Below are 24,361 nucleotides of genomic sequence, written 5' to 3'. Positions count from 1 at the left end.
TGTCAAACTGAGAACTACTGGAAAAACTTTACAATATTTAGCAATAAAAATAAAAAGAGCTTTCTTCCCTCTATGCCAAATCCAAAATGTAGTCTGCATATGATGTCATTCTTCAAAACGAATGTTCTCTCTTAATCCCAACCAAAAATAGTTTCTTTGGGCCCAAATTCAATAAACAGCACCTTTGCAAGTACCAGCATTCCTTTCCTCCGTTGTGCTATTCTCATTTTTTGCTTTGCCTGCTTCCACTATAGGATAATGTTGTTCTGAGTGTCCATGGCTACAAACTAAATATTTTAATTCTTTTTCTTTCTCATTTCCCTAAATCCTTTTTTTCAACATGCCTGTATATTTGTATTTTCCCACCTGACTTCTCTTTCACTTCATTCTGTCTTCTTTGTATTGTCTAACATTGACTCCTTGTCCTTGTTCAGTAATCTTGTTAACAAGATATTCACCTTGACCTCATGTTTTTGTCAAGCACACCTTTTGCCTTGGGTTTTTCATGCTCCAGCTTCTAACAGAAATGTTTCCAATTAGCCCCTACTCTACCTCTTTCTCTCTCAGTTTCCTTCTATTTTGTTCTGCCCTTTGAGAAGAAAATATTTGTTTTTCCCTTGGCCATTTCCCTTTTCTCTTCCTCACCTTCATTTTTCCCTGAATCTCGCTTTTCTTTCTAGGCCGCTAGATCAACCAAGGACTCTGGCATGGGGAATGAGACTTCCAGCCCAGTCTCAGAGAAACCTACTTCGGGCAGGACCTCCATCCCGGTTCTGACTTCCTTTGGGTCACGGAACTCCTCCATTTCATTCTAGAAGCTCCTTTGCCAAATTCTCCGTTGGTAGTTTTTCCTACATACTGTAATGGGGGTGGGGGTGGGGGTGGGGGTGGTCTGGGGAGGGCTTGTGTCTCTCTGTTTCCTCCTCCCAGCTCTTCCTGAGGCACCTCGGAAAGGTCTCCCCCTTCCTTGTACTTTTCAGCATTACATCAAAACGGCCATTCTTGGTCACTTCCAAAATGGCCAATGCTTATACTACACTTGATCTTAGCCAAAAGGGTCACTTTAGCACATCTTAGTGTGCTCTAGAATGGCTAGTTGACTGTTCCTCCTCCTCAGTTCCTAAGTTGACCAACTTGTTTATCCTTGTACATGCTATAATGTGACTGACGAGGTCTTTCTATTTCTCCCATGAATCCTCCCTGCCATTCCTCACCCATTCCTATCCCAACCTCACTTTTCTACTCTGGCAATTTAGGTTCTTGTTCAAAGAATATTCAAACATTCTGCAGCATGTTTGGAAGCAACAAGGACATTATTGGGCACATGAGTGGGGGAGGGAAACCAAATCATATCAGAAGCCTATAGGTGGGAAGGGAAGAGACCCATTTCTGAAGATGCCTCAGAACCCCTTGGACATTGCTGCTATTCATCTTTCCTTATATGAAAAACAAAGGTAGTTGTAATTAATAGATTAATATGAATCTTTGTAGGTATGTGCTAAATCATTCATGAATCAATGGTGTTTTGACTTTGGGGCATGTGTGTGCTTCCACTATTGTGGATTTCTGTTGTTCTATTTGCTGTATCAAAGACTGGGGTGGGATATGGCGTGTATGTATATGCGTGTGTGCATATGTGTGCATACATGCATGTCTCTTGCAATTTGATAGCTTTGGGTGGGCGGGGGGAATGTTCCTTCCAAAACATTGGATTTGATTTAGTAGAAGAATAAAGGTTTGGGGGGAAAGCACTGAATATCAAGCTGGTAATAATATTAGCCCCTTCAAATCTTCTTAAGTGTACAATTTTTTTTAAAAAAGGGGAAAGAGGTAGGACACATCCAGAATAGGTAGGAGAAGGTTTAGCTGAACAGTATTGAGAACAGGGTCTAAAATGGAAAGTTACGCTTCCTAGAAAATTAATCCATCAAATGTAGCACTTTAAATGTCTCTTCAGTGACCATGTATGTGAGGGGAAAGAGCCCCCCAAATGTGTGGGATACCAAATAGGAGGCAATAGTCAGGGAGATGAGGGCGTCAGGGTATCAGAGAAGCTAAGTCAGAAGGACAAAGAAGAGTTTTATGTGAACTTTGCAGCAAATTAAAAGAGATTAAATAATATTTGCTGCAATTGAAGGGGTGCAGGGGGTGGGGTGGGGGCAAAGGTGATTTTGTCCAGGTGACTGTCAGATTTTTTTCAAAATGAGGCTGGAGAAATGATGCTGGCAGAATCTAAAATTTGCAGGGATTCTGTTCCTTATTTACGAAAGCTCAAACTAGGAGACAAGAAGGGCAGCAGGGGGGCCAGGAGGAGAGTGTGGAGTAAAAGAAAGAACAATTGGGAAAGTCCTTAAATTCAGTGGGGCTTTCATTGAAGAATTTCCCACAGGATTATGGTCTCAAAAAGAGTTGAGTTTTAGAGTAATGGATTGTAGAAAGATCAACCAAATTGGGTAGCTCTTGACTATTTATGGAGCGATTGCCAGAAGCTTAAATGTACTACTGTATCTCTGGAAAGGAATTTTCATCTTGGGTTTGGGTAGAAAAAAAAAACTATCTTTATGTTTAGTAAGTTATCAAAAAGAATTCTCTGGTTTTTTTAACTGATAAGATGCAGAAGTGTTAGTGATTTTCTATTAGATTCTGCATGATGATCTGCACAGTATGACATTTTTAAAAAAATACAGCACAGAAAAGAAGATATATCAGTCATGGGAATGTGAGTATGTATGGTAAGGAAAGAATGTTTTGGCTGAATCACAAATGCCAAACTCTGAAACCCTTGTGGATCTGGCAAGAAAGGTGGGTGAGTGTTTATAATCATGGAGAATTTATGAAAATAAAAACACCATATGCATGCATGTGTCCAGAAAGACATGCCAAGAGGAAGCGGGCTAGGGGAGGGAGGAAGTTCCTTAAAGAAAAAATAGGGCATAATAACCCATCGGGGTGTGGGGGTGTCTCATCATGCACAACCACCATGAAATCAATGGTACTTGTGCAGATGCAAAAACACATCCTGGCACAAATCCCATTCTTTTCAGTGGTGTTTGTGTGTCATAATTACCCCACCCCCCAGATTTATGTCCTAAGATGTTAAGCACATACAGTATATGAAAAAATATTTGACTTGGAATACGTGCATCTGTGAGGGCATGCCTCTTCATGTGTATAGCAAAATGGTGTGCTATTGTAAAAAAAAGAAAACGAAGAGTTTGTATGCAACATATTACAAGATGTAATCACTCCTGGTTTTGTTGACTACCTTGTTCTTTTTAATTTTATTATTGGGACTTTTTGGTGGGAGGAAAGTGGGTATTTGTTTTTTATGGTTTCTCTTCTGTCTTTTTTTTTTGTAAATCAAATCATTTTTGTATAAAAATTTTAAGAGAATCTTTTTTTGAATAACAAAGTTTTAAAAACGTTTTAAAAAATTAACTATGTAACAACAATCCATAATGCAATTTCTTGGGATTGCAGAACAAACAAAAAACAAAAAAGCAACCTCTTTACATTTCAGTGAAGTGTCTTAACATTTTATATATTTGTTTTAAGAAATATATTTACATATTATATATATATATATAATATACGTAATATAAATATATAAATATTGACAAAAAAGAAAATGAATTTCTTGTTGTGTCTAGTATATGGGGGAGGGGGAGAATGAGAAAGAGAGCGAGAGAAAGAGAGAGAGAGAGAGAGAGAGAGAGAATGATTTTGTTTTCTCCCTGATTCAATTCTGTATGTAACTCTTTGTGCTTTAGAAGCTACTTTAAATAATGATGGTGCAAACAGCTAAAAGTACTATTCCACAGGGCAATTACTTGCTCCTGAAAAGCCCCATTCTTTTTTAGGGGTGGTGGTGGTTGTGCAGGAGATGTTTCCTATTGGTTTTGGCTTTTGACATTGTGGAAATTGTTTCATTAAGTTGTAACATTCTAGATTTGTACCCTTGTATGTCAGTTTTCCGTTGTTCATGTTCATGTTTCCTCTTCATCTGTGTGTCTCTGGCAGAAAGGGAGCTTGAGGTGCCCACTCAATTATTCCCCCTTTCCCTCCTCTTGGGCAGACAGGAGAGTCAAAAGACTAGCAAAAGAAGAACTACATTTGAATCATATATTTGTAATTATCCTTAAAGGCATATCCCTTTAATAATTGCCTTTAAGCTGTTATTCTTATCTCTCAAAGAACTTGAGGATAGTTGGAGATGGGGTGAATTAAACAGAAGAATTATTTATGGAGATTCTCAGTCATCCAGGTCATGGTTGTCCCAAAGGTACTTTTTCAAAAGGCAACTAAACTTTCCTTGTTTTTCTTTGAAGACATTTCGCTTCTCACCCAAAAAGCTTCTTGGATGAGTAGCGAAATGTCTTCATGGAAAAACAAATAAAGTCTGTATGCCTTTTGAAAAAGCATTTTTGGAACAAACAGAATAATTGTGATTGGACCGCTCAGCATTTTTGCAAAAACTTAAATTCTAGGATTTCCTAGAATGGAAGTAGAGAGTTTCCCATAGGTTTTTAATTATTCCACTTATTTTCAACTAATTAAAAAAAATCATTGAGAATTTACATGTAGATGTTTTAATTAATGCCACCAAAGTCATATAATTCAGTCCACAGCTTCTTTTGTGGAGCTCCAAGAATCAGTCATTTGATTAAAGAGATTCTTGTTTCTCCAAGCTTCCGTCAGTCCTCAGATTATGCATGAAAAGACTGAAGTTTCATATTAAGGAAGATTGCCCTAGCCCATAGCAGCAAAGGCCATTGTGGACAACAGAAGCTATTTGTCCAATGTCTGTTTCCTTACTTTTCCATCTTCATCAATAACTATGATCTACATATGCTTTTAAGACAAAATTAGAAATTCTATTCTGTTCTGGTTATAATGATTTATTAGTGATTCCACTAATTTCAAAATATAGCTATATTGATTTAAATATATTTATTTAAACTTCTTAGCAAATACTTTTACATTGTAATAGGATTAATTAATTCTAATCTACTTTGAAATTGTCCTATCTATTATTTCCTCTTTCCCACTTCAAGCTCTGAGCATAATGAAGAATGAAATACTGTAGGGTTTGTTTCTTAATTTAATTTAAATTTAATTTAGTTATATAATTTTTTAATTTCACATTATTGTCATCACCATGCTTAATAAATCTCATTCAGTAGCCTAGAGCACATTTTTAATCAAGAACCATATTCAGTTCTGAGGTCTATACTTACAAAGTGTGTAAGATCAAGAGAACATGGACAGGCCTAAAATTTTAAATAGGCATATCCAGAATAAAAAAGAGATTTAACAAATGAAATAGATATCTAATAAAACATAATGTTATTCCTTCAGCAGCAGTTAATTGTTCCTCTAAGAAGTTAACAACGATTATAGACAAAGCACTTTCTCATATACACATCATCCATCAATTTATTTTCTTAAAATTTTAGATAGATCTCCAAATCTAGCAAAATGTATTTTTTAAAATAAATTAATTAATTAATTTTGCCGTCAATAAGCAGATCAGTTCTAAAATATTTATTGAGTCTATTCATAAGGATTTAATATACACAAATTTATTGAAAAAAATTAATATGTAAATATGTCCACACAACTGCGAAGAGTTTGACCTAAATTTTCAGGAGACTTTACCTTTATGCTCTTTAAAATAATGAATGCTCAATATAACAAAGATGTTTCCCAGGTGTTAACTACTCAAGTTCAAATTCAGTGGCAAGTGGCATTACTAGGTATTTTTATTAGTAAATAAAGCAGGGGCTTCAAGCAATTCCAAACCTTTGTAGGCATTCTAGGAGGACACAACTCAGTGGTGGGTTTCAAAAATTTTTTTTACTACTGGTTCTGTGGGTGTGGCTTGGTGGGGGTGGCAGGGGAAGGATACTATAAAATCTCCATTCCCACCCAACTCCAGGGGAAGGTTACTGCAAAATCCCCATTTCCTCCTGATCAGCTTGGGAGGCAGAGAATAGATGGGAGCGGGGCCAATCAAAATTTTTACTACCAGTTCTCCGAACTACTCAAAATTTCCGCTACTGGTTCTTCAGAACTGGTCAGAACCTGCTGAAACCCACCTCTGACACAACTATGTTGTATTAGCTAAATATCATGAGTCTGGTAGTCCTTTTCCAGGCTAACAAATGTTATTACTATAAAAGGCATAAATATTTCTGAACTACATCTCACTTAATTAAGTGTATATTTTTTATATCTTTTATAAACATTTGTTAGTTCTGATTGTTATTCCTAATTCAAAGCTCTAAGAAAAATATATGTGAGAAATATATTCCTGGCCTACTTTTAAGATAAGACATATGGAACTCTTTTAAAGATCTGAGGCAATATGAGTTTTCATTTGGAAAAAAAAATTCCCTTGTAGTGAGAAATCCTTGGATATCTCTCAGATGTTCTTGGATAAAGACTAAAGAAACTTACTTAACAGAATAAAGTGGCTTCAAAAGATTAAAGCAACAGGATTCCTAAAATCTGGTGAGAATTTTCTGTACTGTAAACAGTATTATAAATTCGTGCCATAATACGTCTTAAATTAATTTAAATGTTCCCCAGTGCATTTTGGGATTTGTAGTTTAATAAGGTAAATTAAGGGTCTTTAATAAAATCTATGCTGACTAAGGACAAGGGGAAATCAAATCTTATGTATCCAGCTCCTTAAAAGATGACTGTCTCACACAAATTATTTAATATCTCTGCAGTGATTGTTTTCAGAATTTGGGAAAAGGAACCATTACAATAAAAGAGGAATTGAACCAACAGTGTATATAAATATCTGTTCTGCAGCAAAGAGCAACAGAACAGAAAAAGTCAAAACACTTGGCTTTACAAAACCCACAAATATGTAAGATCATTTTGGGGGCGATATCATTTTTGCACAGAACCACTCATTTAACCCTGCTAAAATGATTAATTTGGATTAAATGTCTTTCCCACTAATGTAGATTAGAAAATCATAGAGTTCTTCCTCATCCCATTTTTTGCAGACAATAGCATCTTACAATATTATTCTATCATGCAGCTCCAATGAAACATTTTAAAATTTGAAATCATTTAATTAATTTATTCTGAAAAGCACTTTAATCTCAAACTGTTGAAATACACTGAATTTTACAACTAAAATTTGGCAATGAGTCTAGAACAGCAAAAGAAAGACATGGTTATAATAATGAAGTCATAACAAATAGAACATTACTATAATGTCTTTGAAAAACAGAGTATTTTAATAAATCATGGAAAGGAGTTCAGAGACACCCTATACTAAGGGTCCCCAACCTGTTGGGAACCAGGCCACGCAAGCAACGGGCAAGCATGCAAGTGCATGAAGGGCCATTTGCGCAATGGTGGGCTCATGCTTGAAACCATCCCTTCTCCCTCCCCTGGTGTTGCCGCTGCTGGACCACGGAGCCAGAAAGGTTGGGGATCACTGCCCTATATAGTAGTGGCATAATGACAGCAAAATGACAAAGCACATGTGATAATATCACAATTGCATTCTTACATCACACTTTTTGATGCAACCACATAAAGTAATGGTATTTATATGATTTCAACATGCATGTGTCATATGTCCCTCCCACATATGCCCAGGCTATTCCTTAGTATATATTTCTCTTCAAAAAGAAAGTTATACATATGATATCCTTGTTGCAAATTTACAAAATGAAGGTACAGGAATTAAGCAAAATATCAAGATAAAGTCAACATCACATACAAACTATTTCCCCTAGAGCAGGAGAGGCAAATTTTATGAATCAGGAGCCAAATTTTTGATCCGGTAATTATTTTAAGATAACTAGGGCTATGAAGGGATAGGTTAACAATTTGTTGAATTTCTGAGGACAGGGGGAGGATTTTAAATTTTTTCTTTTAAGGGTTCTGATGATGAGATTGTTGAAAGTATATATTTGAAGTCTTAGGTCATTGCATTTCCTCCATCTGCATCAGAAAAAGGAAAGTTGTGCCATGTATCAGACTAGAATATAGATTTAGGGAGAGTTACACGCAGGCTGTAGATTGCTTATACTTATCCCACAGTAAAATGTTACCTTGTAGTCAAATAAAACAATTCTTTTTAGAAAATAAGATAAAGAAACCTTATCCTGGAAATGATAGACCTACAACAATTAGATTTTAGGCCAAATTATTTTCCGTATTTAAATGATACATGCGTAATATTTCTGCCAATGACTATTATTCAGGATCGCCAACACAAATAATTAAAACAACGTAGTTAAAAATTCTGTAAAATTTTGTAAAACTACAAAAGGGTCACCTTCTCTCAACTTCCAAATCTGATTCCAAGCCAAAAGCTTGGAGCTCTGGTGGCTCAGCAGACTAATTAACATTCACTTACATCTGCTGCCTGCAATTACTGTAAGTTCAAATCTCACCAGGGTCAAGGTTGACTCAGCCTTCTATCCTTTCTAAGGTAGGTAAAATGAGGACCCAGATTATGAGGGCAATAAACTGACTTTGTATAAATATACAAAAGTATGAAGGCTATTGGCATTGTAAACCGCCCTGAATCTCCGGAAAAGGGCGGTATATAAATCAATTTAAAAAAAAAAAAGCTTGCCTAATGTTTTAGGATTAGGACTAACCTAACCAGTGCAAGGTGGAAGTGCTTGGGAGCATCTTAGCTCTCCTTCTCTTCTTCAGAACGAGCTCCCAATTGAGCTTTTGCTGTTTAATGCTCAGCATTTTATCAGGAGTGAAAAATACCTAATTTTCGGCATTGGAATATTGGCTTTATTTTTTTTTTATATTAGCCTTTAGTATTATCTGGACAAACACAAACTGGATTGTGTCTAAGCATCTTTTTTTTTTAATTGGAAAATCAAGTCCCCCCCCCCTCCCTAGAAAATGCCTAACAGATGCATACTGCCAGTATGGTTTATGCTGCACTATGCTACATCATTAGTCTGGCTAAATATTTGAAAATTCAAATCATGCTATTCAACATGAAAAAACTGAAATGGTATAATTTTATTATCTTACACCATTTTATAGACCCATTTTATTACTTCATTTTTCATACATATGTAACCATTATCATGCATTAAAATTCTCCCGCAGCACCAACAGAAGATACCTATCCAAAAGAGAGTACTAAAGTTGCAAATTATGTTACAGAATGCCTAATTTACTCTATGAAGTGTTAATGAATACACATTCTCAGTGACGGACATGCCAGCATAACATATATATTTCTCTTCAATGTATTCAAAGTCATTTTCTTCTAATCTTTATATATAGATTGGCATATCCCCTCCGAGTAGCATTCTAATGCTGGTTCCAAACTAAAATAATTTTTGAAAACTAAAATAGCCCTTTGTTGCTGAGAACAGAAACAGCTATTTCTTAATTTAGATTCGTGAAGAAGAACTCTCAACTCTGACATAAATTGTGTGCATTGCCTTGCCCAGAGCCCCAGGCTCAGGTTTGGGCATTGTTGCTCAAAGGAATCTGGGTAGAAACACTGGGAAAGTCCTTGCCTAACAGAGATTTGAATATTCTGTTTGGGTAGGCCACTGGGCTGATTTAAGATAACCTAGTCGTTTACAGTCCAAAACAACAAGATCTGTGTTTGCTATTTTAAGTGACCCAATAATTAATTGTGCTATAATAGAAAGTTAGGATTATTGGATTCAAATCTTGCTCCAATCCAGTTTTTGGAATTGTGGTTTTCAAACTGGATTCTGGAGAACCACATAAAAGCAGTGAATTTCATCAAAATTCCCTTAGGGAATTTTTGTGGGGACCACAAATTACATAATTCCCAGTCATCTTGATGGAGGTTCATGTGAGCTGAGATAGTTGGGGAATGCTGGCATGCTTAGTTCATGCTGACACCAACAAACTAAAATGTTGTAGGGAATCTTTGCAACACATAGCAGGAATCCATGGCAAGAAAGGATGTCCTAAAAGGCAGGTGTGAAAATGTTTTTTTCAGAGTAGAAAAAAAAATGAATAGACCCTTCTCTATTGTTTTGCAATAATTTGTCAGCAATGCATAGAAAAAAGCCATCATTTATGGAATCATGATGACTCACTCACTGCAGCTATTTAATTCTCATCTTTGTTGATGTGGAAGGAGAACAAAAAATTCTCTACAGTATATGATTTGAAGGCTTTCAGTATTTTATACAGTATTTCAACTGCTCTTTCAATAGTTTTCTTCATCTGTCTCAGTTCATTTTTATTTGATTTCATTTAAAAGAATAAGCATTTTTCACTCTATGCTAGGCAAACTGAGTTTTGAAACTTTTGCAACTGCAGCATTTTTAAAGTTCAATTGATATTCTGTGTCATCACAAATTAGGAATCAAAGTCACTAGGAAGTCTTTGTAAGAGTAGAATGAAAGAATCATAAAAAGTTTAGGCAGCACTCAAATAAGTTTTTTCTCTGGATTAAAGCAAAGCCATAACCATGGAGCAATCCTGCATATAAACAGACTCCAGTAATGCCCAGTCTCCCAGTCTTTACAAACCAGTTATTAACTCCATCTGTCCCAACCAACCAATATGGGAAATGTCTACCATAGCTGGACTAAAGTGACCAGTTCCTGCCATGAGGTGCTGCATAAGTCACTTTGGACGAAGGATTTCTTCAGGCAAAATTGAAGTGCACGATCATCAGGTTAACAAATCCTGCCAATAACCTTTGTTAAGGCAGCTTTAAAAATCAGTAAGTGGGAAGGCAGTGATCTCCAGAACCATTCTGTTTTAGATCCTTTCATTTGCCTAAAAATACACTTGCCCTTTAAGTACATGGCACAATGTCTATATGTATGAATGTGGAACATCATCAAACTGCAAATGAGCAACACAGTAAATTAACTTTCACAAATAAGTCTGCTTTCCTTTTATTTAAAATAAACGTGTGTGTGGGTGCGTGTGCGTGTGTGCGTGTGTGTCAAATTTAAAAATATAAGTTACAAAGCACCAAGCTATGCATGTACTTTTGATGTAATAGGTATATGTGCGTGTTGTGGGGGAAGCGATCACCACTGCATGCCACGAGCCTCGCTTTACTTGTCTGGTTGTTGTTTTAAGCACTTTAAAAAAAAAGGTTAAAAAAATAAATAAAACAGAAATCTTTGAGCACTGTGTATGAAGGACTGATGACATATCTTTCGCATGGATTTTATTATGTACTGTTTTTTTTAAAAGGGAAACAAAAACAATAGACCACCACTCTATTAAAAAAATGACACCATAACAAAACTGGTTACTGAAACAAGCAGTCTGAAATGCACTGTAAGTTTTGTAAATCTTTTCTGCTATCTGTAGGTAGAGTCCTATGTATAAATTTTATGCCATGTTTTCTTCTGTGACAACTGTGATCTTTGTTTGTCAGAAATTCCAAATGAAGGAAGGTTGCTTTTTTCCTTTACTTTTTCTTTTTTTTTTTTCTATTTCTGGTGTTTCCTAGCAGTGTGTCTGAATTTAATAAAATACTCTTTCCTCCCCATAACACTTTTCTTAAGGTTTATTTCTTAAGGGGTTATTCCTTTGAAAAAACAGATGCGAATTACAGTTTTAAGGGTTTTCTTTAAAAAAAAATGTGATTTACAGTTTTGCTTAGAGGCAGGTATTTCGGATTCCATACAACCAAAGAAGTTGAGCAGATGGAACAGGAACAAGAGTAGCTGTGTCCTCTGTTTGAAGAAGCCTTTGGTCTTGAGGGATCTTTCCAGGCTGGCTTAAAGGTAAAGAAGGGAAAGTTGGCCCAGAGGTGACATCTTGGCAGCAATCAGGACTGAATGCAGACCATCTCCCCTGCTGTAGGAAGGAATTCTACACTGTATTTCTATTTAATTTACAATCCTTGGGTTTAAATTAGTTTATAAATTAGCATGTTAAATACTAAGCTGTTCTTATGTACACCTTTTGCGGAGTGTATAAACTGTATAAACACCATATCCTTTACATTGTCACTTCTTATTGACTGATTTCCAGATTTGGAGCTTACCAGAAGATGAGGGTTTATCTTTTATGATGTACAGCCCACTTTCTGTTTTCTAAGCTCTTAGATGGAGAGATACGAGCACATTATGTCATGCCCTCATTTTTGTAACATCCATGCTGCTCTGTCGAGAGCTCAAGAAAAGGAAGATAGACTGCCATATAAGCAGAAGATGAAGAACAAGTAAAAAAAAAAGAGGACCAAAAGTGGAAAAAGGAGAAAGGCATCATTGCACACTAATTTACTCCTCCAAATTTATTCCAGATTAGATCTTTAAAAAATTTTCACATCTAAATTCTGTCTATTTTGATTAATAGTAAAATTGACTTGCTGTTACTATTAACAATTTTCTACATTTTATTGTTGCAAAATAATCTTGAAACTTAATTGATGTTTGATAAACCCTCTGAAGCTACAAGAAGAGAGTTCCCATATGATTATGTACAGTTTCAGTGCCTGATATAATTCACTAATGCTTCATATGCGTGCAGGAAAAATATCAACTGTGTAATATGTGGAAGCTGCATAATTTAAAATAGTAGGGATCTCATAGTGTGTTTATTTTAATGTATTACAGTGGAGTGTGAAGAGAACTTTCTTTTGTTAAACTTCTGCTTATGGATAATTGGTAATTGATGCAAATAAATCACATCTAATAGCATACTTTCAACACTATTAATCCATAGTGTGTTTTACTAGCTAGAGCTAATGCTTTAAATAAGTAAGCAAACTTGTTTTTTGAATAAGGCAGTTTATTTCCAATATATATATAATTGTAATTTTGGGGCTATATTTAAAGCAGAATTGTTTTGTTTGACCATATATATTATACAACATAAAGATGAAAAGAGGGACAAACCATGCAAGGAAGTTTTGTTTTTTCTAAAAAAAAAAAAAAAAAAAAAAAAAAACACCACCAAAATATCTACGGTTGTATAACTTCCATTTTAAAAAGGAAAAAAATAAAAGTCTTGGGCTTCCCCCACTCCCCTTAAAATCCTTATAAACTCTTTATCATATGTTACACATGTAAAAGCTATTTACAAAATAAAAGTGAAAAAGGTGAATAAAACTTTACAGCACATAGTTGCATAAAAGGGTAAGGACAACGTATTACAGTACAGCCAACTACTTAATTTTGTTCAGTTTTAAATTCCACACCTGCACACATCTACATGCTCCTTTTCGAAGTCTCAATGGAATTGTGGTAAGACACATACTTAGAACACATGGAAGACAGAGCAAAGCAGAGACGAATTTACTGCTTCTTCAAATACAGCACAAACTGTACACCTATTAGGGAAGTTGTAGTTTCGATGCCTTGTGGTTTACCTTCCTTTTATGTTTCCAATAGCACAGAGTTTAAGTCCTTTACATCCCATTAGGGATTGACTTTCAAAGTCACAAACAGGCCAACACTAGAAGATAGATGGGCGTTTTGCAGAGGAGACATACAATTACCTAAATCCTAGGTGAGCTTTCAAGTTTCATAGACTTTTCTTCAAGCAGAAGCAATAATGGAGTCACATGAACAATTAAAATTTGAAGTTTTTAAGATTGTTTACCTCAATGAAATATGTTAATACATTTTATACATTTACTGACCACCTCTTAGGCTAACACTTCAACCACCAGATACTGAAGAGCCTGTAACAAATAGGGAAAGAAGTCTTCTCATGAAAGGCACGTATAGACAACTTGGGACGTCTCCCTCAGAACAAAAAAATAAATAAAAAATGAAACAGGTATGCTTGTAAGAAGGGCTTGAAGAGAAGTCAACATGGTAGCTGCAAGTAGATGATCATAACTCTGTCCTTTTTTCATATGTTGCACACCAGATGCATATAAAAAAACAGCTGCCATTTGACAGCACCAAGGAGGCACTTCTGTAATACTTTGACTTCAATTGAAATTTTTGAAGTATAAACCACCACTTTAGCTTGCAGTCCAACTCTACTTCACATGGAACTGGGTAGTCTCAATCTGATGGATTTTGTCTGGAAGGGAGAATCCAGTTGTGAGCAAAAGAGATGCTTTTTCACACATACACTGGCAGTGAGACAATGAATCCTTAAGAATGATTGCAAAATGGTTTTTTTAAAAAAAATCACATACAGACAGACACTGAGCCATTATTATTAAATAATAACCCAAGAGATAATCAGGAATATCCACCAGCATGGATTGTTCAAAAAGTCAAGATCGTATGAGAGAAACGTTGCACCTGAACAATGGAAACTCTGCCTCTTTTTCATCATGCATCACAGAGCTTCAATTGTTGAATCACACAAACCATCTTGACTTTCTGACACACCCCCATGACACCTCTGGCTACAATATGCTGCAAGTTTTTAAGGAAAGGGAACTGGGGCCATATAAAGCACCAGTCACTTGCCCAGATCCAGAGGCAAGAGGTTGGTCTAATTTCATGTGGGATTGTTTTGCATCTCTTTATAATCACTGAAAATTCTATCAGATAACTTTTAAAAATGGTTGTGACAGTTCAATAAGAATGTTTCAAATGTTTGAAAGTTCAGTATAGATGAGGGGTGTCAAACTTTAGGCCCGTGGGATGGATCAAGCCCGCAAATTGCTTAAATCTGGTTCACGGTGCTGGCCTGGAAACAGCAAAGGACCGGCCTGCTGTGCCTTTGACAGCCAAAACAGGTGTGTGTGTGTGTGTGTGTGTGTGTGTGTGTGTGTGTGTGTGTGCACACCCTATTTCAGCCTGGACGGCCTCCTGAAGCACTCTGCTGGCCAAATGGGGTGAGGGGGGTGCATGCATCCCCCCACACACCGTTTTGGCCGGCAAAGTACTGGAGGCCATCCAGGCTGAAAACGGGGTGTGGGGCCCACACACACACAGCCCCCCTTCACCCCATTTTGCCTGGCAGGGTGCTGCAGGAGGTGTCCGTCCCGTCTCCCGGCTGGCCCACGAAGGAGAACTACAATGCTGATCCAGCCCTCGAAGAAATCCAGTTTGACACCCCTGGTATAGATGCTACATACAGTGTACTTTAAAATTGTTTTTACCTGTTCAGTTACCAAGCCACCAAGACTAGCTTCATCAAGACAGACAGTACTCCTGACCTTTCATTTCACAGTGAAAATGAAGACAGGTTTGAGAGGCCTGTTCTGTTCTTGGTTAGGAAGTTACAGAATGAATATTATCTTTGTCTTTGCAACTTTACAAGTGGAGAGAAGCAGTAACCAATAGGATCTTGACCTTGCTGTATAAACAGGAGCTCAGTTTTGCACCAAAATACAAATTGCTCACCCCTCACTCCCTTTAAAAATAAAATACTTGGATTAATTATCAAGCTGGCAAGCTCCCATTCATTGTCATTCTGTTTTGGTCCTACTGCTGCATCTGTGGTGACACATACTTCCTGAAAATATAACATTGCAACTCTGCAGGGACTGTTAATATTGCATTGGGTCAAAGTGTGACATTTAGTGCCTAGTGTTGCTGTCAATTGATGTTGGCGGAGAAAAACCATCAACTTTAATGCACTTTGTTCTTAAAAAATCCAGATACAAAAGCGTTTCTTCATGATAACATCTTTACAAAGAATTAACCTACAGCTAACCCTTCCTACAAAAAATAGCCATCTGTCATTAAACCAGACATTGTAGAATGAGCTAGGCAGACTACAGTGAAAAATGTACTGTACCACGTCTATAACCAGTGTGGCATACCCATTTAGGTGCTGCATTTAATATCAGCAAGACCAGCATTGAAATCTATCCTTAACCAAGGACATCTTGTCCCTTGCCTGTTCTTGTTGTGTATTGGTTTTGCATTATAACCTAATATATTCATTGATTTTTTTTAAGCCTTAAGTCTTATATTTGGTGTTACAACTGGAATGTCATCCGTGTGTAATACCTGGAATAAGATACATTAACAAAACAAAACAACATGTGGTAAGAGAGTTATTTCCATGAAAATGATATTTCCTTTTCATTCAGTGATAACGATTTTGGAATGTATCAGCAAATACTGAAATTCAAGAATAATTTGTCACTTTTTCTATTATTATTATTATTTTGCAGAAAGAGTACTTTTGATGTAGGCTATGCTATACACAGCAGTTTGCTCTGAGACACCCACTGAATTTCAAGAATGTCAGGATTTTGATTTGGTTTCCCCCCAAAATGACTTTTTCATTTTCTTTTTCAATTAAAATATATGATAGGAAAGTGGAGAAAGTTATTTCACAGCAAAAAAATTTTCTTAAGGGTTATGCAACTCCTTCCAAGGGGGTAAGAATTTTGTATTGAGACACAGGGGTGAAATAGTAACTATTACACACCAAAACATGTATCTTAAAAGATCATCTCTCATATTTATTCATAACAAGATTACTTCCTGCTTTTATGACCAAATGAAATTCTACAGAGACATAAGGGAATCTTTTATATCCACAAGATAAAAACAAATGTTAAGTCTCTCATTTTGAGGGAATTGCAAGAAAGAGCAAAATGGAAAACTCTACTTGATCGGCAACATGTAATAAAATGGCTCCTTGGTTTACTTCCATGTGGTATAATGAGAAAACTAAAGAGAAAGACACTGTAGAAAATAAATGTAGCACCATGAAAATCAAATATTGCTGTTTTGTGAGAGAGAGTGAGTTGTGAAAGTTACCAGTAAAGCAGAAAATGGCACGGACTTGACATTTCAGCCTTTCATCATAACAAAAGGCTTGAATGGAATCATGTCAATTTACGCTCTGGAAATTCTAAAAGAATTTTTTTTTAAAATCACTGAGGCTCCATTTTGGCACATCTGCACAGGGCCCTGGTGTGTTTTTCCTCTACCTCTTCTTGCTCTTTTCCAAACCCAAAAATCACATAGCGCCTGTACTCATCCTTTCTCCCACTGAACATAGGAGGTCACATAGAAAAGCACTGTTAACTAAAACACGGTACACATATGCCACCTTAGCAGGTGATTCACTCCACACAGTTACCATTTGCATAAGCTAATTTTCTCCCTAAAATACTGCCCTCATGTATTCTGCATACAGTATTGTGTTAATGGTGTTAATCACATCTGTTTCCCCCTAGACTCTACTATCTGTTATGAGGGGATAGGACAGAGAGTGCTATTCAAATGGGGATACTGTCACAGCCTGAAAGGAAAAATCAATCTGGAAAAAGTTTGCATTCTTAGCTAAGACTTACAAGAAAATCTTAGATGAGCTAAGCAAAAAATGGGACTATATTCTTAAAGGCACAGTGAGTTGTACCATTTAGTACTGTATCATTTAGAATTCATATCATCAGTCGTATATATCATGTTAGTCTTGCAACAAAACCAAAGCATTTTGAGATGCTGTTAAATGCCAGCAGATTTACTGCAGCAAAGCTTTCAAAGCCAAAGCTGCAATACATCAAATAATGTGATGCCATAGATCTCTTTGTGACTTTTGAAAATTAGAAACGACATCACTTTAGGGCAGGGGTGTCAAACTGGCGGCCTGTGGGCCAGTTGCGTCACGTGCAGACCACGCCCACCCCAGTTCCTCAAAGGCAAAAACGTTGCGATACGTCATGTGACACGATCGAGTTTGACACCCGTGCTTTAGGAGGAGGAGGAAAACAGCAGTGCCCTTTACATGTGGTAGAGATTATGCACCTTTCAGGACCATTATACCTCTGCAGTTTTCACATGAAATAGTCTTCAAGTGCAGCTGAGACTATACCATACATAATCCTGAGTTTGCTTATATCTACAAGATTTTGATGCATGTGCTAGAAGTCAAGATGATATAACCCTCCCTGTAGGAACCTGACAAAGGCCAAGCTATGATAGATGGAAGATTTTGGAATTTGCTTTTCTAGAGGAAAGGTAGAAAAGGAGCAATGGATATTTTTAGGGGAACATTCAAAACCTCCCAACATCATCAACTGCCACTTAGATAATAGTGAGAGGAATTTTGGGTAGAGAGGAATCCATCATGTAAATGTGAGCCCACAACAGTGATTAAATGGAAGCGGGCTCAATTCATGAATATCTCTGATCTGGTTTGCCCAGTTCCAAGGCCTCTTTCAGATAAATACAGAAAAGAGGTACCATGGACTAATGAAAATTAGGAAAATTAACTGGAGGAATTCTATTTCTGATTCTCTCCTCCTTCAAAAATATACTTTATTTGCAGACCCAGAATTTTGAAGCAGGGATGAAGCTGCTTATCCCATCAATTGGATAACTCTAGTCAATCCCAAATCAAGATCTTTCAATGGGCTGAATGAATGGCCCTCCTTGTATCAGACCTACCTCAGCTTTTTTGTTTTGTTTCGTTTTTGACTGCCATCCTGGGGATAAGGAAAGAGGAGAATAAATAAATTCACAAATCACAAAACCATGGTGTGATTAAATTAATATCTGGGGGAATTAGAAAGCAAAGATAGGTATGGGGTAGTAGGAGGAGAGTTTCTTGCTCCATTGCAGATCGAGGTATGAAAAAGGACAAAGTAAGGCCAGTACTGGGAACTTTCAAGTGTGGCTGCACCTATGAGCACCCTCCTCCATTCTCAAGACAAGGCTGTTACCGTGGGCAAGCCAAGTTTTCCTTTCATCCATTCTACAAGAGCTTCAACAAAAGGCTACCTAAAGACATTGGTGGAAACGTAAAGAGGCTGTACGTCGAGGAGCTGAACGCCCCTCAGAGCTGCCTTTACGATGCTGTGGCTCACTCTGCTGGTTAGGAACTGTCATGTTCCCTGGTGTGATTGAGGAAGACCGAGCTTTGGTTGACTCTAGGCTGCTAAGCCCAGAGTCTTTGTTGTCCCTTAGCGCACCTCTATTCGAGGAGTCTAGTGGACCAGCCTCAGTAGTCCCCAATACATGTTGTTCCTTCCACTCATAATTGAGGTCTTTGAGACCACCAGGGACCACTACAGTATGGCGCCGCCAACTGTTCTTCTTGCGCCGTGTCTCAGGTGAGTGTGGCTTTCGCAGGCGCACAGCCAGCATGTCATCTGCAGAGCCGCGGAGGCGGAGTCGAAGTTGTTCTGAGAGGGAAAGCCGGGTGTGGACCTCAGGGGCACCCACAGGCTGCAATGACTCTTGACTGCCTGGGGAACTGGAACTTGGGACATCAGTGCTACCCTTGGAAGAAGACTCACTATTGTGTCGGGGCCGCAAAAGCTTGCGCCGTGCCAGAGTGTCACACTGCATGAGGTGATGGGAACTAAAGGAGGTTCGGTTGTGTGATATCTTTTCAGAAGCAGCAGCCCCCCCTTCCTCTACTACTGCCACACCAGCTCCTTTGGGAAGCATCCCAGGCTGTTTTGGCACAAAGCTATTCTCAGTATCTGTCTCCACATGGCTAAATTCACTCCGCTCATCATCTGCCTCCTCCCCACGGCTCTCTGCAACTGACTGCACCTCAGAGCATAGGCTGCGATCAATGGTAGACAGAGTGGAGTAACCTGATACAATTGAGCGGGCATCCAGGGCCAACTCTGGGCTTCCTCGGGGTGCCACTTTTCTTTCTACTTGCTCTGCTTCTAATTTTGCCCGGCTTTGGAAGACATCCTGCACATCAGGAACTGGAGCTCTGCTGCTACTCTCGAATCTTTCAGCCTCTCTTTCTTCCTCCTGAGCCACTTCTTCCTCCTTCTCCTCGTCTCTCTTGACAGCTGACTCATGCTCAGAATCATCATCTGTGCTGCTCCCAAAACGCTTGGTCTCTCTCCGCTTCTTCCTCTTGCGGTTGACGGCTGAGATGAAGGAGATGGCAAGCATCTCTTTATGGTAGTGCTCTTTCCGTGAGCCACATGAAGCCTGGAACAGAAGCAAAAAACCCAAAGCATTTTAGAGGGCTAAGGAACAGATACCAGAAAAATATCCAGTGACATTGGCATTGTTTATTTGATGGATTGCCCTGGATAGTAATATCTTACCACAAAGAATCCTTAATGGTAATTAGCAATATATATTGCCTATTGCATAAGCATATTTTGCTTTTTAAAAAGTGAATTATTTCCCCTGTTTTGGAAAACGTATTTGCAGATAGAGCAATTAGAAATTCTAATTTTAGGATCCCCTAAATGCACTAAAACACCTGCAGATATTCTCCCTAAAGATTCTCAGAGGATCTCTTCTCTGTCCAACTTTTTTTCTTCTTTTTAATTAAATGTACTATGCACAGTATGGAACTAATTTCTGATTCCAGTTCTTTTTTTTTTCTTTTTCTTTGTGGCCTGTAATTCTTTAGAACAGTGTATTCATTGCACATATACATATAAAACCAACCAGAAAAAGGTGGAAAAAAGAAAAGAAGCATGGGAGGAGATGTGGAATAATTTTATACTTAGTTTAAGGCAGGAAAGAAAAGGGTAAGTTGAGTCTGTACACTGGACTACAACTCAGTCGCCTGCAAGCTGCTGAGAAGTACATTACAAAGCAGCACACTCTGAAAAGGCCAGCTGCAGCTGCTGGCAAAAAATAACAACACCAGAAAACTAGGCCATGGCTGTTTAGTCAAAAAACCTATCATGCTTGAGTATCTACAGGGTTGTTGTTATTTTTAAAACAATTTAAATCAAGACATGCCAAGTGCCAAAGTAACACAAACTCTTTACTTCCAATTTGGGGAGTTCAAGGGCCTTGTGCTTAACCATCTTTTTCTCATCCCAACGTTTCTCAAAAACAAAAATAATCCAGAGGAGATCTTACCTTTGATTTAGCTGATCCACTATTAGTTGAATCTGCAGGGATTAATACACAAAAAGAGGAGAGTTAAAAATAGAACTGTGCAAGATTAGCAAATTGAAGGGCTTAATGATTGCATATGTAAGTGATCCTGGAGAAAATCTATGTGATCACTAAGATTTGATATTGACTTGATGGCATGCAATCAAAGGATCAACAAGGCCAAATAAGCATGTTGTCCAATATTTTTTTTTCAGCTAAAACATCAGCATGAAAAATGGAGGGAACAGTTGTATAACACCAGGTTCCTAAGCTGCCTTCTGCTCTTCATTGTGCTGGCCACAGAAAATAATTACAGGTATGAGAGGGGCCTTACATGCACTAAAACAGGAAACTATATCATGATGTAGGCAGGGATTTATAACCACAAATTTTAGATTGATACAGCTCCCTTTGTTGTTTTAATAATTCAGTCACTAATTACATATTCAGGACTACAGTATTTTCTTTGACATACTCTGTAGGGGAACATCCCAATTTGAGAAGTACACAAAATACACAATTAGGTATTCTAAAGTCAGTTAAACTTTCAATATTTTTTTCATGAAAGCAAATCTTTCTTCCCAGCTATTTCATTGGTTTTTATTAAATAATTATAGGAAAGGAAGATCTCCAAAATAACCAGAAATATACCAGAGAGTATTATGAAATTAATAAAGAAATGCATTTCATTTCATTTCATTTTTGAAATGCTCAACAAAATGATGCAGTTGTGGATGACCAAATGAAAGAGAAGCAGTCCAGGATAACAGTTTCTGCAATGGAAATGACCAATACATCTGTGAACAGTGACAATGAAATTTAGTATAGAAAGCGCAAAAAATGAGTATCAGTGGGAGACCTATCACCAGTCATCATTACCAATCTCCTGTAGGGACCTAAACAATAGAAGCCCCAAATTAGCTTTAACAGATTAACAGAGTTGGAAGGGACCTAGTAGGTCATCTAATTCAACCCCTCCCCCCCCCGCCACCCAAGCACCATTTCTGACAGATGGCATAAAGGAATAAAAAATATATACATGAGGTTATATATGCACACATTTGCATACACACATGCATTCACACAGACATAGGCACACAACTAATTCTATTAAAAGTGTCAACATTTCATCTCAAAAAGCAGCACTCATGCTAGAGATGTGTAATCCTGACTCAGTTTGGTTGGATGAACTATAAATATAGCCTGAAACATTTAGAGAGACTGTAGCACATTTTCCATGGAGGTATGGAGAAGAGCTGAATTATTTTAAGTTTTAATCTCTCATCTCTACCACTTTTCCCAAAGAGGAGGAGGAAGAGGAACTGATATGGATTCCAAAGGAAATTATGAGATCAGTTCTAAAGAGAGATATTAATTACTTAGCACAATTGAAGTAAAACTTAATGGGGCTAGGTTGTAACTCAACAACTGTTCCAAGGAATAATGCTTGAACTGCTAAAGATACTACAATTTACACCCTTTATTTTTGGATTATTGCAATGTGTTGGATGCGAGGTTATCTTTGTGAAGGGTCCAGACATTTCAGTTATTTACAATGACATTATGGGGCTGTTAACTGAAACTAGAAGTTCTTCACATCACAGCAATACTTTGCTGTCTATAGACAACATCCAGGGCTCAGTACAGAGTCTGTCCTAACTCCCACAAAACTGAAATATCATGAGATTTTGGTAATGTGATGTAAGATACTAATGTGACATTTTGAACAGATTCAGAGTTCCCAAGGATATACAAGGAACATCTTTCAAGATATATTGTTTCAGTGTTACCAATGCTCAATTTCAGGACTTTCATCTGTACTTTCAGAACAGCCTGGAAGGCTCCTCTTTAAATGCCGTGCCAAGAAAGATGTGTTAGGAAGCAAATAAGTAGAGGATCCTTTTCAATCTTCTACTTCTTCTTCTTCTTCCTCTTCCTCTTCCTCCTCTTCCTCCTCTTCTTCCTCTTCCTCTTCCTGGTATTTTAGAGTGTGCAGGTTTCATTCATTTATCTATCTATCTATTAAACTTATTAACTGCCCATCTCCCTCACAGAGGAACAGGGAGGAATTGGGTGAGTTTACATACACAATTTTAATATTGCCTTAAATAATTTCAGAGAATTAATACATATGTGCATATATTTACAGAACAATAACCCACAAAGATCAGACAAATCAAAAGAATAGCAAGCATGATAATAGCCCTTTAAGAAGGCTTCAGGTTATTTTTATGTATTCAGATCTTGGGAGGCTCTCCTAAGTCTTTGGGGATAGCTGTCATTGTCCAAATTCTATACCTTGCATTTCAAACAACCATGTGCAGATAGGAGAAAGAATTAGAAGAAATTGCTTCCTCTAGCAAATTAAGTTGCTTCAGGGAGCTCTCCTAAAGTTAACTACTAATAGACACTGGGAACTAGGAATAGAGTAGCAACTGCCCAATGCCAATGTAGTCATACCAGGTAGTCTCCTCCTATGCTCTTCATTTTAAGCACTGTCAACAGCCAAGCCAGACAACCAAAGAAAGCAACCAAGGGACAAATGCAAGGTTTGGGGAGGATGGGGAGAAGAAGCTGTCAAACTAAAGTCAGAAGTAAACAGATTTGCAATCTGTAGGCTATAAGCAGCCATCACCCTATTCTTTGCAGCCTTCAAACCACCACATCATGACAGTGAGCTGCTGAGTATCAATAGCACAATTTCTCATGGTTTTCATCAATCAAGAACTAAGACAGGTATGTTAAGCTCCAACACCACCCTCCGTACAAATGGAAAACAAATTTTATAATTCTGTTCTGACCCTTTCAGTGACATTAGTCACTAAATTAGATTTCCCTTATGGTTCTCTCGAAAATCAATTTGGAAAAAGGGCTTTTAGCCAACAAAAATGGTTCCTGTTCCAGCTGAAGGAACCACAAGAAACATGTCCGAATTAACAGTGGTCTTCTCATAAAATAAGCACATCATCAAGCAGGTGGTTTGAATAAACTTTTCTGAACAAGCCTCCCCACACAAGTACACACATATATTTGCCACAGCAATGTCAGCAACAATGAAACCAATGGACAAATTAATGGATGTCCCCCACAAGGCCTACTCCTTTGCAGGTTTGACCGCAACATTCATGTGGAATTAGTGGCTGGCAATCACAAGAGAGAGAAAAGGCAAAACAATCACACTGACTCAACACCCAGAGCTTAAAGAAGTACTGTCTCTAAAGGAAATGGCACTTTGAGATAAAAGCTTTACTTGAATTTTGATATTTGTGGGTGGAAAAATATACAACAGGCTCTCAAGCCACATAGGTCACTTCATCAAATTATACATTAAGCTCAAATCTCAGTTTAAAATTAGATTAGTCAGGCAAAAAGGCTAGGTGAAGAATGTCCTTCAGCACATTTTGGGGGACATCCGATAATAAGAATTTATCCAAACAACTTTACTGAGAACTTTTAAAATTTATGATTGTGATTATTTTACTTTACAGTGCTCAGTTTTTCTTATAATTTAATATCTACTCATTAAATAATAAACCTCAGTGACAGCCTATCCCTAGCGAGTATTGTACTGCAGCCTTAAAGTGTAACTGTAAATATACTTAGTATAATCACATTTAGTTATTGTTTTTTAAAAATGACCTATA

The 24,361-nt window shown here is 37.4% G+C and overlaps 2 protein-coding genes across 23 annotated transcripts in view; one reads left to right on the top strand and one right to left on the bottom strand.

The window, feature by feature from the left end:
- SRCIN1 (SRC kinase signaling inhibitor 1) overlaps positions 1-11,971 on the top strand; it is a 305,422-nt gene extending 293,451 nt beyond the window's left edge. For 4 of the 15 annotated variants that reach the window (XR_015733803.1, XM_087892093.1, XM_087892096.1 and 1 more), the window contains one exon: positions 681-11,971. Coding sequence is in view for 14 of the 15 variants with exons in the window: in XM_087892093.1 (XP_087748219.1) it covers positions 681-815 (135 nt within the window). In the remaining variant the exon portion in view is untranslated. The remainder of the gene's footprint in view (positions 1-680) is intronic. The other 11 variants (XM_087892091.1, XM_087892092.1, XM_087892098.1 and 8 more) reach the window with 6 other exon arrangements.
- A 929-nt stretch (positions 11,972-12,900) lies between these two features.
- Positions 12,901-24,361, bottom strand: part of ARHGAP23 (Rho GTPase activating protein 23) — a 216,225-nt gene continuing 204,764 nt past the window's right edge. For 5 of the 8 annotated variants that reach the window (XM_034415626.3, XM_060691605.2, XM_087892086.1 and 2 more), the window contains 2 exons: positions 20,700-20,731; positions 16,333-19,805 (listed from right to left, as the gene is read on the bottom strand). In XM_034415626.3, coding sequence (XP_034271517.2) covers positions 18,627-19,805; positions 20,700-20,731 — 1,211 coding nt within the window. In that variant the 3' untranslated portion in view covers positions 16,333-18,626. Of the gene's footprint in view, positions 14,005-16,332; positions 19,806-20,699; positions 20,732-24,361 lie in introns of those variants that run through there. The other 3 variants (XM_034415629.3, XR_015733802.1, XM_034415628.3) reach the window with 3 other exon arrangements.

This window comes from Pantherophis guttatus, chromosome 4 (genome assembly GCF_059756535.1).
Source record: "Pantherophis guttatus breed Tessera chromosome 4, ASM5975653v1, whole genome shotgun sequence".
Lineage (NCBI taxonomy): Eukaryota > Metazoa > Chordata > Lepidosauria > Squamata > Colubridae > Pantherophis > Pantherophis guttatus.
The sequence above is the reverse complement of the archived record's forward strand: the minus strand, read 5'-3'. Positions and strand labels throughout refer to the sequence as shown.